General features: G+C 48.0%; 1 protein-coding gene and 1 long non-coding RNA gene across 2 annotated transcripts; one reads left to right on the plus strand and one right to left on the minus strand.

Moving 5' to 3' along the window:
• Positions 1 to 2,242: 2,242 nt before the first annotated feature.
• On the minus strand, positions 2,243 to 13,619 carry MRTO4 (MRT4 homolog, ribosome maturation factor). Its single transcript, XM_083512722.1, has 8 exons — positions 13,401 to 13,619; positions 10,558 to 10,616; positions 10,127 to 10,230; positions 8,439 to 8,520; positions 8,248 to 8,315; positions 5,440 to 5,591; positions 3,718 to 3,794; positions 2,243 to 2,505 (listed from the first exon to the last, which is right to left on the minus strand). Exons 1-8 carry the CDS (start codon positions 13,426 to 13,428, stop codon positions 2,344 to 2,346), a joined length of 732 nt encoding a protein of 243 aa, XP_083368848.1. The 5' UTR covers positions 13,429 to 13,619; the 3' UTR covers positions 2,243 to 2,343.
• LOC310711201 lies at positions 3,801 to 5,122 on the plus strand. The gene is made up of 2 exons (XR_014528378.1): positions 3,801 to 4,121; positions 4,164 to 5,122. It is a non-coding gene; the product is annotated as an uncharacterized lncRNA (long non-coding RNA).
• Positions 13,620 to 14,552: the final 933 nt, after the last annotated feature.

A 14,552-nucleotide genomic window follows, 5' to 3' on the forward strand; every position in this document is an offset into this window, starting at 1 on the left:
GCCAGTGAGCCTCTTGTGCTTGCTGATCAGGTTGGTGGTTCGAATCCCCGCAACGGGCTAAGCTCCCATTGCTCTGTCCCAGCTCCTGCCAACCTAGCAGTTCGAAAGCACACCAGTGCAAGTAGATAAATAGGTGCCACTGCAGCGGGAAGGTAAACGACATTTCCGTGCGCTCTGGTTTCCGTCATGGTGTTTCTGTAGCGCCAGAAGCAGTTTAGTCCTGCTGGCCACATGACCCAGAAACACTGGCTTCTTTGGCCTGAAAGCGAGATGAGCGCCGCAACCCCATAGTCGCCTTTGACTGGACTTAACTGTCCAGGGGTCCTTTACCGTTCACCTTTGCAATGGGTCTCCAGAGTTTCAGACAGGAGATATTTCCAACCTTGGAATCAGCAGAGATTGAACCCCAGAACTTTCTGCGTGTAAAAGCAGGTAATAATAACAATAACAACAATAATAATAATTTATTATTTATACCCCACCCATCTGGCTGGGTTTCCCCAGCCACTCTGGGTGGCTTCCAACAGAATATTAAAATACAATAATCTATACATGTTTGATGTAGTACCGTATTTTAATATTTTTTTTGGAAGCCGCCCAGAGTGGCTGGGGAAGCCCAGCCATACGGGCGGGGTATAAGTAATAAATTATTATTATTACTATTATTAAACATTAAAAGCTTTCCTAAACAGGGCTGCCTTCATGGTATTCTACCATGGAGCTGAAGTCCTTCCCCTCCCAAGTAAAAGCATGAGTCTCGTCCTCATGGATGTGAATAAGCTTCTGCACATTACGTAAAAAGCTGCCATGTATCAACTCAAGACTATTGAGTCCATCTATCTCAGTACAGTTAGCACTGAGTAGTAGCAGCAGCAGCAGCTCACAAGGTTTTCTGGCTGGGAGTCTTTTCCCAGCCCTACTTGGTGATTCCTTCGGGGACTGAACACCTGCGCCTTCTGATGACACCCAACTCTATCTGATGATGGATTGCCATCCTGACTCGGCCCCAGACACACTGATCAGATGTTTGGAAGCTGTGGCTGGATGGTTACGTGGGAGCCGGTTGAAGCTAAATCCTTCGAAGACAGAGGTCCTTTGGCTGGGAAGGGACGATATGGGATTGGGGGGGCAACTCCCATCTATTGTGGGGGCACAATTAGTGCCAGCACCGTCCGTTAAGAGTTTGGGTGTAATCTTCGACACCTCCCTTTCCATGGAGGCGCAGATTGCAGCTACAACAAAGGCGGCATTTTTCCATCTCCGCCAAGCTAAGCAGTTGGCTCCTTACCTCTCTCGCCCTGACCTAGCCACTGTGATCCATGCAACGGTCACCTCCAGACTGGATTATTGTAACTCGCTCTACGTGGGGCTGCCCTTGAGACTGACCCAGAAACTCCAGTGGATGCAGAATGCCAAGGCGAGACTCCTTACGGGGTCCTCGCTGCGGGATCACATTCACCTGGTGCTATACCAGCTACACTGGCTCCCGGTGGAGTACAGGATCAGGTTTAAGGTGCTGGTTTTAACCTTCAAAGCCCTATACGGCCTAGGACCCTCGTACCTACGGGACCGCCTCTCCTGGTATGTCCCATAGAGGAACTTACGGTCTTCAAATAAAAACATCTTGGAGGTCCCAGGCCACAGAGAAGTTAGGCTGGCCTCAACTAGAGCCAGGGCTTTTTCGGCTGTGGCCCCGATCTGGTGGAACGCTCTGTCACAAGAGACTAGGGCCCTGCGGGACTTGACATCTTTCCACAGGGCCTGCAAGGCGGAGCTGTTCTGCCAGGCCTTTGGTCGGGGTTCAGTCTGACTCCCTCTTCCCTTTCATAAGAACTTGCATGAAAGTTGCCTCCCAATTTTTCTCACAGGCCCATATAAGTTCAGCACAAACAGTTGGGCCTGGTGAGCATTTAAGGTCCCCAACCCTAATCTGCGGGTTGCCATCTGATTGGATTTTATTCTGATCCTGATCTGATTTGAGGATGTATTTTAATTGATTGTCTGATTTTATGTTAATGTGTTATACATTTGATGTTAGCCGCTCTGAGCTCGGCTTCGGCTGGGGAGGGCAGGATATAAATAAAAATAATTATTATTATTATTATTATTATTATTATTATTATTATTATTATTATTATTATTATTCTGCATGCCAAGGAGTTGCTCTGCTAAGCTATGGACACAGCTTGGATTTATCCAAATTGGGGGTTTTAAATGGTGTGTAAAGGAAACAGACCAAAACTTAAAAAGTTCTTCATACAGGTTTATATCTATATATAAAAATATGATAAATAAAGTCCTTAGGTGAGCAGCTTAGTCCTATAGGAACAATCCTGCTCCTGCCTAATTGTCATCCTCATCACAGTTATCCTTTTCCTCCTCCTCTTCCATCCCTTCTGTGACGTCCTCTCCCTCTTCGGCCAGCAGCTCAAAGTCTCCCGTCTCGGCATTCCACACACTCCTGATCGTCACCTTGAACTCTGCCATCGTGTACCCAAAGAGTTTCTGAAACAAAAGAGAAAAGTGATCGCCGTGCCCAATGTCCTCAGCCACAGCTGTTTATGCCAAGAAACAAAACACACAAAACTGCCTTCTCTTTGTACCTAAATCTGTATCTTATTCGCCTAGCACAAGAGCTACATTTCCTGTAGTTGAGGGTGGGCTTCTTCTCTGGGCAGTTTCCCAGGTTTCCGCTTCTGGGACTCTACCCAAACAATGAGGTCTAGCAACTTGAAACAAGTATGACGTGGTTCTGAAGTGAGCCAGTCTTCCTCTCCATGAGAAAAGGACAGAAGTGGGAGGAGACTAGACAGCAGAAGTAAAGGTAAAGGGACCCCTGACCATTAGGTCCCGTCGTGACCGACTCTGGGGTTGCGGCGCTCATCTCGCTTTATTGGCCGAGGGAGCCGGTGTACAGCTTCTGGGTCATGTGGCCAGCATGACTAAGCCGCTTCTGGCGAACCAGAGCAGCACACGGAAACGCCATTTACCTTCCCACTGGAGCGGTACCTATTTATCTACTTGCACTCTGACGTGCTTTTGAACTGCTAGGTTGGCAGGAGCAGGGACTGAGCAACGGGAGCTCACCCCGTCGCGGGGATTCGAACTGCCGACCTTCTGATCAGCAAGTCCTAGGCTCTGTGGTTTAACCCACAGCGCCACCCACATCCCAGACAGCGGAAGAGGTAGCAGTATTTATTATATTTACAGCCCAACTTTTTCTCCACGGGGCTCAGGGGGGCATACATGGTTCTCCCTCTGCCCTCATGTAATCTCCACAACAACCCTGTGAGGGAGGGTTAGGCTGAGAGAAGACAGTGATTGGCCTGAGGTCACCTCCATTATGCTTCATGGCCAAGGGGGGAGTCGAACCCTGGTCTCCCAGTTCCTAGTCCAACGCTCTAACCCAGTGTTTCTCAAACCTGGGTCCCTGGCTGTTGTTGGACTACAACTCCCATCATCCCCAACTATCAGGGATGATGGGAATTGTAGCCCAACTGCAGAAGTTTGAGGAAACACTGCTCTAACCACTACACCGTGCTGTCTCTTGCAGTAAAGCACCAAAGTCTACGGGGATGAGATTCATTGACTTCAAGCTTCGACGCGTCGACCTGTAAGGAAGACGCGTTGCACAGCAGCAATCAAAGACACACCCCCCCAGGCCTAGGAAATCCCTCAGTTGAGGAATCCACCCCGTGTTCTTTGCCACTTGCTCACCAGGATACGTGCTTGTTCCGGGGTCAGGATGCTCCCCTCTTTGCAGACCTCGTAATCCGAGATTAAGGTCACCACTCCTGCAAACAAGAGAGGAAGATTAGGAGGGGAAGTGGCCAGAGGGAATTGGCTTATAGAAGTCAATTGGCCCATAACCTGGCCATGCTGGCTGGAGCTCAGGAAGCATTGCTGGTACAAATCAGGGTTCCAGAAATGGGTGGAAGGCTGGCAGAGGATGTGGAGGAAAGGATTTTTTTTTTGCTTCCTTGCAGAGAAGGTGTTCAGAGCTTTCGGCAGCCGCCTAGCTGTCAACCTTCCCTTTTTTGGTGGAAAATACCCTTATTCCAGTGCCGTTTCCCGCTGCTATCCTGGATTGTTAGGTATCCCGTAGACTGTCCCCGGGACAGGTGAGGCTGCTGATCCCTTATTTTTGAGGCTCCCCGGGACAGGTGAGGCTGCTGATCCCTTATTTTCGCGGCTGCTGATCCCTTATTTTCAAATCTGAAAGTTGACAGCTATGCAATTGACAAAGTTCCTATCAGCACAAGCTATCTGGGAAGAGGCCACCCTCCTCCCAGCCTGAAAGACAAGAGGAAGGCATGAGTGTCTGCTGAAGAGGGGGCAGAATTGACCCTCTGCATATGATCAGGAGACCCCCACACACCAGGACTTTCGGTTGGATCTATGACGAACCAATATATCGTCTGCTAGCAGACATAACTCTGCGGTGAAGAGAGGAAGTTAGAAGATAAGTCTGACCACCTAACTCCCTTGTGGGCAGGGGGGGTCGAAGGGCACAGCTTCAGATGTCCTGAAGAAGACATTCATCACTGTACAGGGGGAAAGACATCTCTTTGGGGAGGTGATAAGCTTCTAGAGCAGGGTTTCCCAAACTTGGGTCCCAAACTGTTATTGGACTACAAATCCCATCATCCCTAGCTAACCAGGACCAGTGGTCAGGGATGATGGGAATGGTAGCCCCAAAACAGTTGGAGACCCAAGTTTGGGAAACCCTGTTCTAGAGCAAGAGAATATTATTGGCTCGGGCACTGAATAACTGCTCTTAAAATAGATTTTAAAGTTCGTACCTTTCATCTTAATTATTATTATTAGGACTGCAAAGGAAGAAATAAATTGGATTCTCTATTTGTCAATGAAGCAACACAGAAGGAAAAGGCTGTGGGCAGTTAAAAGCAGTAACAGGTAACAGGGCTTTTTAAAGAGGCTTCAATTTATTGCATAGAAAGATTTAAAAAAACCAGACGGAATTGCTTATAATTTACTTTCTTACGTTGTTGTGTAAATCCTCGTTTCCCTGTGCTGAGCTGATGGAAAACGAACGTGGGAATTTTTCACTGTCACGATGCAGGGAAGTGAGGACAGCCAAATAAATCATGCTAACGCGAAAGGAGACTCACATACATAGTGCTTTTCTCTTGGGTCCACGTTAATGCACGGCTAAGCTATTTCCAATAGTGTGCGCATAAGAATGTAAAAAGAGCTTGCTGGGTCAGAGCAGCGCCCCATCCAGTCTAGGCTCTGATTGTCACAGTGGCCAACCAGGAGCCCATTAGGGGAAACCAGCAAGCAGGATTCGAACACATGTGCACCCTCTGTTCCTCCATGAATGTGTCTCATCCTCTTTTAAAGCCATCCAAGTTGGTGGCCATCACTGCCTCCTGTGGAAAGGAGTTCCACAGGTTAACTCCGGGACACATCGCCCACCTTTTTTCAGCGCCGTCGGGAGTCCCAGCTGCCGCAGCTGTGGCTCCATGGAGTGGGGAAACTGTTCTAAGGGCCCCATATCCAGATTGACGGTGAAGGTTGCTTTGTTCCCGGCTCGGGCGAAGTCGTTCTCTTTAAACTGAGAGAACCACCTGGGGAAGGGAAGGAAGCGACAAATCTATTAAGCTTAGCTGTTTGCAAAACCTTGGAATCTGGATTTAATATTTATACGCTGCTTTTCTAAGGAAAGAACACTCAAAGTGGCTTACAATACAAAAACAACAACAACCGGCAATCAAAATGGAAAACGTAAGAGCCAAAATGGAAAACATAAGAGCCAGTGTGGTGTAGTGGTTAAGAGCGGTAGATTCGTAATCTGGGGAACTGGGTTCGCTTCCCCGCTCCTCCACATGCAGCTGCTGGGTGACCTTGGGCCAGTCACACTTCTCTGAAGTCTCTCAGCCCCACTCACCTCACAGAGTGTTTGTTGTGGGGGAGGAAGGGAAAGGAGAATGTTAGCCGCTTTGAGACTCCTTTGGGTACTGATAAAGCGGGATATCAAATCCAAACTCTTCTTCAATTACATACAGTCATACCTCATGTTGCGTCCGCTTCAGGCTGCAGACTGCCGAAACCCGGAAGTACCAGAACGGGTTGCTTCCGGGTTTTGGCATTCGCGCATGCGCAGAAGCGCCGAATTGCAACCCACGCGTGCGCAGACGGGGTTGCGAAAGTGCATCCCGCACGGATCACGTTCACAACCCGAGCGTCCACTGTATTCCATATTACAGTACAGTGGTGCCTCGCAAGACGAAATTAATTCATTCCGCAAGTTTTTTCTTCTTGCGAGTTTTTGTCTTGCGATGCACGGTTTCCCATAGGAATGCATTGAAAATCAATTAATGCGTTCCTATGGAAACCGTCTTCAGACCAGGTCCGGGGACAGTCTGTCCCCCGACCTCTTCTGAAGGCTGGGGGGGGGGGGACAAGGGCTTTTCTTCCCACCCCCAGCATTTTAAAAAACCCCGGAACAGCGGAGGACTTCTCCGCTGTCCGGGGCGATCTTAAAATGCTGGCGGGCGGCATTTTAAAATCGCCCGGGACAGCGGACGACTTCTCCGCTGTCCGGGGCGATGTAAAAGCCCCTGGGAAGGCAGGCAGGGGGGACAAAGACTTTTGCCTCCCGCCCGCCTTCAGAAGAGGTCCTGGACCTCTTCTGAACGCGGGCGGGGGGCGAAAGTCTTTGCCCCCCCCGCCTGCCTTCAAAAGCCGTCCGGGACAGCGGAGAAAGGCACTGCCTTTCTCCGCTCTCCCGGGAAGGCAGGCAGGGGGGAGCAAAGACTTTCGCCCCCCCCGCCCGCCTTCAGAAGAGGTCCAGGACCTCTTCTGAAGGCGTGCGGGGGGCGAAAGTCTTTGCTCCCCCCCGCCTGCCTTCAAAAGCCGTCCGCGATAGCGGGAAGCGCTTCCCTGCTATCCCGGACTGCTTTTAAAATGCTGGCGGTGGGGAGCAAAGCCTTTCGGCCCCCGCCGGCCTTCCTGGACCTCTTCTGAAGGCCGGAGGGGGGGAAAGGCTTTGCTCCCCACCACCAGCATTTAAAAGAGGTCCCCGGAGATTTCCCTATGGGCTTTCTTCTTGCGAAGCAAGCCCATAGGGAAATTTGTCTTGCGAAGTGCCTCCAAAACGGAAAACCCTTTCGTCTTGTGGGTTTTCCGTCTTGCGAGGCATTCGTCTTGCGGGGCACCACTGTATCAAGAATTATGACATATTCCAGCTTCCTGTTCCTATCTGTTTATAGAACATAAGGAGGACCCTGTTGCTGCATCAGGCCAACAGACGTCTAGTCCAGCATCCTGTTCTCACAGTGGCTGAACAGTTGCCTGTGGGAAGCTAGCTAGCAAGACCTGAGCACCAGAGCCCTCTCCCCTCCTGCGATTTCCAGCAACTGGTATTCAGGAGAATTGCTGCGTCCGACATGTGGAGGCAGAGCCAAGCCATCATGGCTAGTAGGCATTGATAGCCATCTTCTCCTCCTCCTCCTCAATGAATTAGTCCAATCCTCTCTTAAAGCCACCTTAAAGTTGGTGGGCATCACTTCCCCCTGTGGGAGCGAGCTCCACAGGTTAACTGTGTGCCATGTGAAGTACTTTCTTAGGGCTCGTATTTACGGGACCGCCTCTCTTGATATGCCCCGCAGAGGACCTTAAGGTCCATGAATAACCATAGTTTAGAGGTCCTGGGCCCTAAGGAAGTCAGGCTATCCTCCACCAGGGCCAGGGCCTTTTCAGTGATGGCTCCGACCTGGTGGAATGCTCTGTCCCATGAGACTAGGGCCCTTCAGGATTTACCTCCTTCCGTCTGGCCTGTAAGACAGAGCTATTCCGCCTGGACTTTAATTTGAATTCAGCCTCATCTTTTATTTCCCTTCTCTTCCCTCGCCCTCCCCTATTATGAAGATCACCCGCTCTGAGACCCCACAGCTAATTCTCCCCTGGCCTCCTCGCCAGGGGAGCAAGTAGGACAAGTTCAGCCAGCTAGCCCTGGTGATTATAGATGGATTTCCCCTAAATTGATTTCTGAACTTTGAATTTTATTGTTATTCATGTTTTTATACTGTATTTTATGCTGCTTTTACAATTAAGTGTTTTAAATTTGTTGTTAGCCGCCCTGAGCCCGGTTTTTGAACTGGGAAGGGCGGGGTATTCTATCTATCTATCTATCTTATCTATCTATCCTGAGTCTTCCAATGTTCACAAGCAAGATGTTATCCCCTAACGTTATAGCGACAGAAGCGACTCGGAAAGGCTTACTCTGCAACTTCCTCTTTGGTGCGATTGGTGAAGAGAAGCCCGACCTCTCCCCGCAGATGCTTACTGACCTGGAAAACGAAAGGAGAATGGAGATAATAGGGAAATATTCACTGCGTGCCCCTAATTCGTCACACGCAGAATCTAAGTTGCAGAAGTCATTGGTGAAAGTGTTTACACGCCAGACACCCCACCTGGTGTAAATTATCTTTGTATTCGTCGGCTGGGCTCCGTCCTAAGGCCACCATCATCACTTTGTTTTTCCCGAAGAATATCCTGCAAAAAAGGTAATCAATCGGTCAAATCTATTGCAGGAGGAGACCCCAATATCAAACATTTCACACCAACATGCTCTTACTCAACGAACACTTAGCTAACTTGTTTTGGGAGTATATTTAAGTCAGCAATGCAGACAATAATCCATGGATTAAGTAGATTTAAGGAGCAGATCACTGTGGGATGTGGGAGTCTCTTCTGCAAGTGCCAATGATCTCAATAGCCTGCTCTGAGTAACTCAGGGCCTTTACTGTGGCTGCCCTTGTTCTGCAATACAGCATCCTGGTCAAGATATAGTTGGCACTCTCTAGCAGGAATTTCCAGAAATGATTGAATACATTTTTGTTGCGACAAGCTTTCCAAGCCGGATGACTGGATGTCTCTACCATGGGTGACTATTCTGTATTGTATTACCATATTTTTCGCTCTATAGGATGCACTTTTTCCCCTCCAAAAATTAAGGGGAAATGAGTGTGTGTCCTATGGAGCGAATGCAGGCTCCTTGGCTTCAGCGATAGCAACGCGAAGCCTCCGAAGCACAGAGGGAGCGCTCCCTCCACGCTCCGGAGGCTTCGTGTTGCCTTCGCTGAAGCCTGGAGAGAGAGGGGTCGGTGCACACCGACCCCTTTTGCTCTCCAGGCTTCAGGGATAGCCACCTCAAGCCTCCAGAGTGCAGCGCGGGGTCCTGCTGTGCTACAGAGGCTTCAGGTTCCTTTTGCTGAAGCTGGGAGAGCAAGACTCTCCTGGCTTCAGCAGAGAGGGAGAGCTGCGCAGTGCCCCTTCAGCCAAGTGGGAGGAGAAATGGAAGAGGCTCCTGCCACTTCGCTGAAGGGGCGCTGAGCAGAGAGGGGGAGATTTTTTTTTTCTTGTTCTCCCCCTCTAAAACAAGGAGCGTCCTATGGTCGGGTGTGTCTTATAGAGCGAAAAATACGGTACTTTTGCTTTAAATGTCTCACTAGTGTTGTGGTTAAACTGCTTTTATTCTACAGTGGTGCCTCGCAAGACGAAAAGAATCCGTTCTGTGATTCTCTTCGTCTAGCGGTTTTTTCGTCTTGCGAAGCAAGCCCATTGACGGATTAGCGGATTAGCGCTATTAGCGGCTTATCGGATCAGCTGATAAGCGGCTTAGAAAAAAGGGGGGGAAGGGGGAAAAACCCGCAGGAACTCGCAATACATTTTCGTCTTGCGAAGCAAGCCCATAGGAGATTCGTTTTGCGAAGCACCTCCAAAACGGAAAACTCTTTCGTCTAGCGAGTTTTCCGTCTTGCGAGGCATTCGTCTTGCGGGGCACCACTGTACATTGTTGATGGTTGTGTAGAAAGTGACTAAGAAATGGATTATGGTAACAATAACAATGATAATAATAACAACAACAATCCCCCCACCTCAGAATCATGTCCTTTCCAGGATACTCCATTCCTCCACTATGACAGTTCCCCCACTCTTTTAAACAATTATCTTATGGCTGCTGAGCATGCACAGCCCTCCATCGTTCAGGCGGAGGTTTTCCCTGAAAGGTGTTTTTTCTTTCTTTCTAAGTCAATCCAAACAGTTTTGCAAGCAGGTCAGAGAGTGAGTCACGGGCAACCCGACTTCTTCTTTTTACCTGCTGTGCTTCCAGGCATTCCGAATATCCTTCAGTTTGTTGTTTCGCATGTTGGCGATGGAAAAAATAAAGAGATACTTGTAGGTGTCCACACATTTCCGCAGCTGGAGGTGAAGAAGTTTAGAAGTCAGAATGTAAGAAGAATATATTCTCTAAACAGAAACAGCCTTCAAGATTCAGAATGAAGGAAGTGACCTTTAACGTTTCTGTTTTTGGGGTGAGGTGGTTATGTTATCATTATATTGCTTCTGCCATTTTATATTATGGCCTCATTTTACTTTTTGTGGTTTCTGTTCTAAGACAGGGAGAAAAATAAAAATTCCTTCAAGACTCTGCATTTACGTGACTCTAAATTGCGACATAATCCCAAGCCCTTTCTCCAAAGCAATTTTTCACACGGGATCAGAGTCATAGTTTGCAATGTTGCTTACCTCTTCTATTAAGCTCTGTTTAACTTCTAATCCTTTTTTGGCTGTTTTCGTCAAGGAGACTGGAAGGAAAAAGAAAGAGATTCGGTCTCATACGGTACAGTCCAGCTGGGCAGCCACAGGGAGAGCCTAGTTAAGGCAGTTTCGGAGCAAACCTGGAGTTTGTGCAAACTTGACATTTCACTCAGTGTTATATTTGACTTATTGCTTTACCCTGCAGGATTGTCGAAGTCATGGTAAATCAGGCTATTATCATTATATATTTATTTATACATTGAATTCTTCCCTGACAGGGACTTAAGGTGGATTGCAGATAGAAATAAGAACAGCTAAAAACATAGGGGGGTAGGAAACAATAATTAAAGAACAATTAAGCATTAACAGAATTAAAACTATAATACAAACATGCACATTTTGGGTATTGAATGGCAGGACAGAATTTCAAACAAAGATGTGCTCTTCCAAACCCCCATTCCTAGCATGTTCACATTCCTGTCTCAGCAACATCCACGCTTGCTTGGCCATGTCCACAGAATGGAAGATGGCAGGATACTTTGGGGAGCCAGCTTCCAGCACCAGACCCATTGGCAGACCAACTCTGCATCACAAAGATGTCTGCAAACATGACACAAGGCTGGCAACATCAACTCCGCTGTGTGGGAATCCTTTGCAAAGGACCCGCAGTGCCTGAAGACAGGCACTCAGGCTGTGCATCCATAGCAGTGACCATGGAAGGAATGACTGCTGGGAGGAGCGCAGAGAGACGAAATGCCTGGTGCATCTGGAGCAGCACAAGCAGGTGCCTTCATCTACCCCACCTGAAACAAAATACGATTCTCCTGTATCAATCTCTACAGCCACAGCAGGCGCTGTAACTCTCCAGTGGCTCCACCCCCAAAAGCACACTCCTCCACTATCTCCTAAGATAGACGGATCCAAACAACAACACTATAAATCCGTGGTTCCCAAAGTGGGGCACATGCCCCACAGGGGGGCAATTCGAGAATGAGCTACTAACAGTTAATGGCCTTTTAGGCTTCCTCCACGGCTCCCTTGGCCAATAAAGTGAGATGAGCGCCACAACCCCAGTGTCGGTCACAACTGGACCTAATGGTTAGGGGTCCCTTTACCTTTACCACTTGAATAGGAGCTCACTTTCTGAATACAAATGTACCTAGCGTTAAGAACTTACAGTGGTGCCCCGCAAGACGAATGCCTCGCAAGACGGAAAACTCGCTAGACGAAAGAGTTTTCCGTTTTGGAGGTGCTTCGCAAAACGAATCTCCTATGGGCTTGCTTTGCAAGACGAAAATGTCTTGCGAGTTCCTGCGGGGGTTTTCCCCTCCCCCCCTTTTTCTAAGCCGCTAAGCCGCTTATAATCTGATCCGATAAGCTGCTAAAAGTTGCTAATTGCGCTAATCCGCCAATGGGCTTGCTTCGCAAGACGAAAAAACCGCTAGACGAAGAGAATCACAGAACGGATTCTTTTTGTCTTGCGAGGCACCACTGTAATTCGTTCCGGAGGTCCATTCTTAACCTGAAAACGTTCTTAACCTGAGACACCACTTTAGCTAATGGGGCCTCCCACTGCCACCGTCGCGCGATTTATGTTCTCATCCTGAAGCAAAGTTCTTAACCCGAGGTACTATTTCTGGGTTAGCGGAGTCTGTAACCTGAAGCGTCTGTAACCCGAGGAACCGCTGTAATAAGAATTACATGTCATGGGGGGGGGGGAATCAGGATTTCAGAGATGCTTAGGTGGGGCCTGGCCAAAAAAGGTTTGGAACCACTGCTACAGATAGAACTGTAGAGTTGGAAGGGACCACAACGGTCATCTAGTCCACCCCCTTGCAATGCAGGAATCTTTTGACCAATGTGGGGCTTGAACCCACGACCCTGAGACTAAGTTGTCTCATGCCCTACCGACTGAGCTATCCCCTCAGTCTAATCCTAGCCTATCAAAACCATAAAGTCACAACAAAAGCAACATGGCACCAGCCCCCTCATTAAAACAATAAGGGACAATATCACGGCAATACAGTATAGGTATAGCTTCTGTTGTAAACAAAAATTGCCCTTTTCCCTTATGGGGTATCCAAGAGCCCCTACAGAGTCCTTACATAGGTTCCCTATTGGTAGGAGAAAATAACAGAGGCCAACCAGAGAATATTGAGAAGCAAAGCAGCTAGTAAGCCTGATCTTTATTGATCTGTTGCAACAGGGTGCTCCCCTCACCCACAGGAGAGGAAGAGGACCCCCAAAATTGCTGTGCAAGGGCTTATATAGACTTTTGAAATTCCCATCCTCTAGATCAAGACCACTCCCAGAAACATCATACATACATCACAGAAGGGGTGTAACCTAAGACCACCCCCCAGATACCTGTTTAGACCGTCTTTTCTGTGATGTAGGTATGATGTATCTGAGGGGTGGTCTTAGGTTACACCCCTTCTGTGATGCATGCCTGAAGTTTCTGGGGGTGGTCTTGATCTACAGGATGGGAATTTCAAAAGTCTTTATAAGGCTTTGCACACCATTTTTCTGGGTCCTCCTCCTTTCCTGCGTGTGAGGGGAGCACCCTGTTGCAACAGTTCAATAAAGATCAAGCTTACTAGCTGCTTTGCTTCTCAATATTCTCTGGTTGGCCTCTGTTATTTTCTCCTACCAATAGGGAACCTATGTAAGGACTCTATATGGGCTCGAAAGGGCAATTTTTGTTTACAACACCCGCTTGCCACAGCTTCCAAACATAAAGCTCTGGAAACTAGGCATACATAGGTGTGTGTGTGTGGGAAATACATAGGTGCGTAGGGAAACCCTCCTTGAGGACCTGCGGCATCACTCACCCTTCTTGTCCCGCTTGGACTTGGGCATCTTGTCCAACACGTGGGTTCTGCGCCTTCTTCCTGCTGCTGCTCGGCGCGGGGGCTGATGGGAAGGAATTAGGCGCCCTAAAAGACGCCCGACTCGCCAATAGGAACCCTTCCCTCTCAGCTCTCCGCAACCGCCGTCGAAGACGACCTTCTCGGCTAATTAAACTGAGCTATAAGACGGGCTGAACGAGGCGCATCAGGGTTTTTTTTGTAATCAGGCGATTTGGGTAGACAGTCCCGAGAGGGGTCCTCGCGCTGTCTCGGGTGGCTCCTCGTCATAGGCAGGACCCCGGGGCTGCTTCCGTTCAGGGCCTGACGGTCTCTATCACATAGAGTTTGAAAGGAAGATGCGCCCTGGAGCTTCAACTTCTGGGTTGACTTTGGACAACCATCTCCACCAGCTTTCCACGCAGAAAGTTCTAGGTTAAATCCTCAGCTGAGCCTTCGGGTCGCTCTGCAATAATCCATGTTGCTGCTAATTAATAATGTTTTTAAACATTTCTATCCCACATCGGACCTAAATCAGCAGGAACTATTTTTTCTCCATTTCTTTATTTATACTTTTCCAGTTCATACATTTCACTTATTTTATACATTTAACTAATTTTACCATCATTTTGACATTTCAAAACTTCCTTCCCCCTCTTTCTGCGGTTCTTTAAATTTGTTTTTAATATCTTCTGCCTATCCAAATTAACTTAATTTACTCATTTATTCATCTTCTTTAAATATATACTCTTACAAAACTGCAGATTATTACAACAACCCTGCCAATGTTTTTATCTGTTTATAATTTACCTGTAAATATTCAATAAACCATTTAAGTACATTCTTTTGTAAAAAAATAATAATGCTATCTTGATTTCTTATTGAGCAGGAACTATTCCCACATCCTTTGTAGTTCGCTTTTGCTTCTGGGTGGCAGATACAGGTGTGGTTAAAAGAATAATAATTACAATGTTTATATATTTATCACATTCTCCGCCCTCTGCGTGCGAAGGGAGGGGGGGGGAATGTCTCAAGGGGCTTCGAAACTGCTGCCTCCAGATCACTGGGGGGTCACTCTAACTCTTCTCATTACATATCTCTATGGAGGCATAAGGTCTAGGAGCTGCTCTCTATGGT

This window comes from Podarcis liolepis, assembly GCF_965112155.1.
Source record: "Podarcis liolepis genome assembly, chromosome: 7".
NCBI lineage: Eukaryota > Metazoa > Chordata > Lepidosauria > Squamata > Lacertidae > Podarcis > Podarcis liolepis.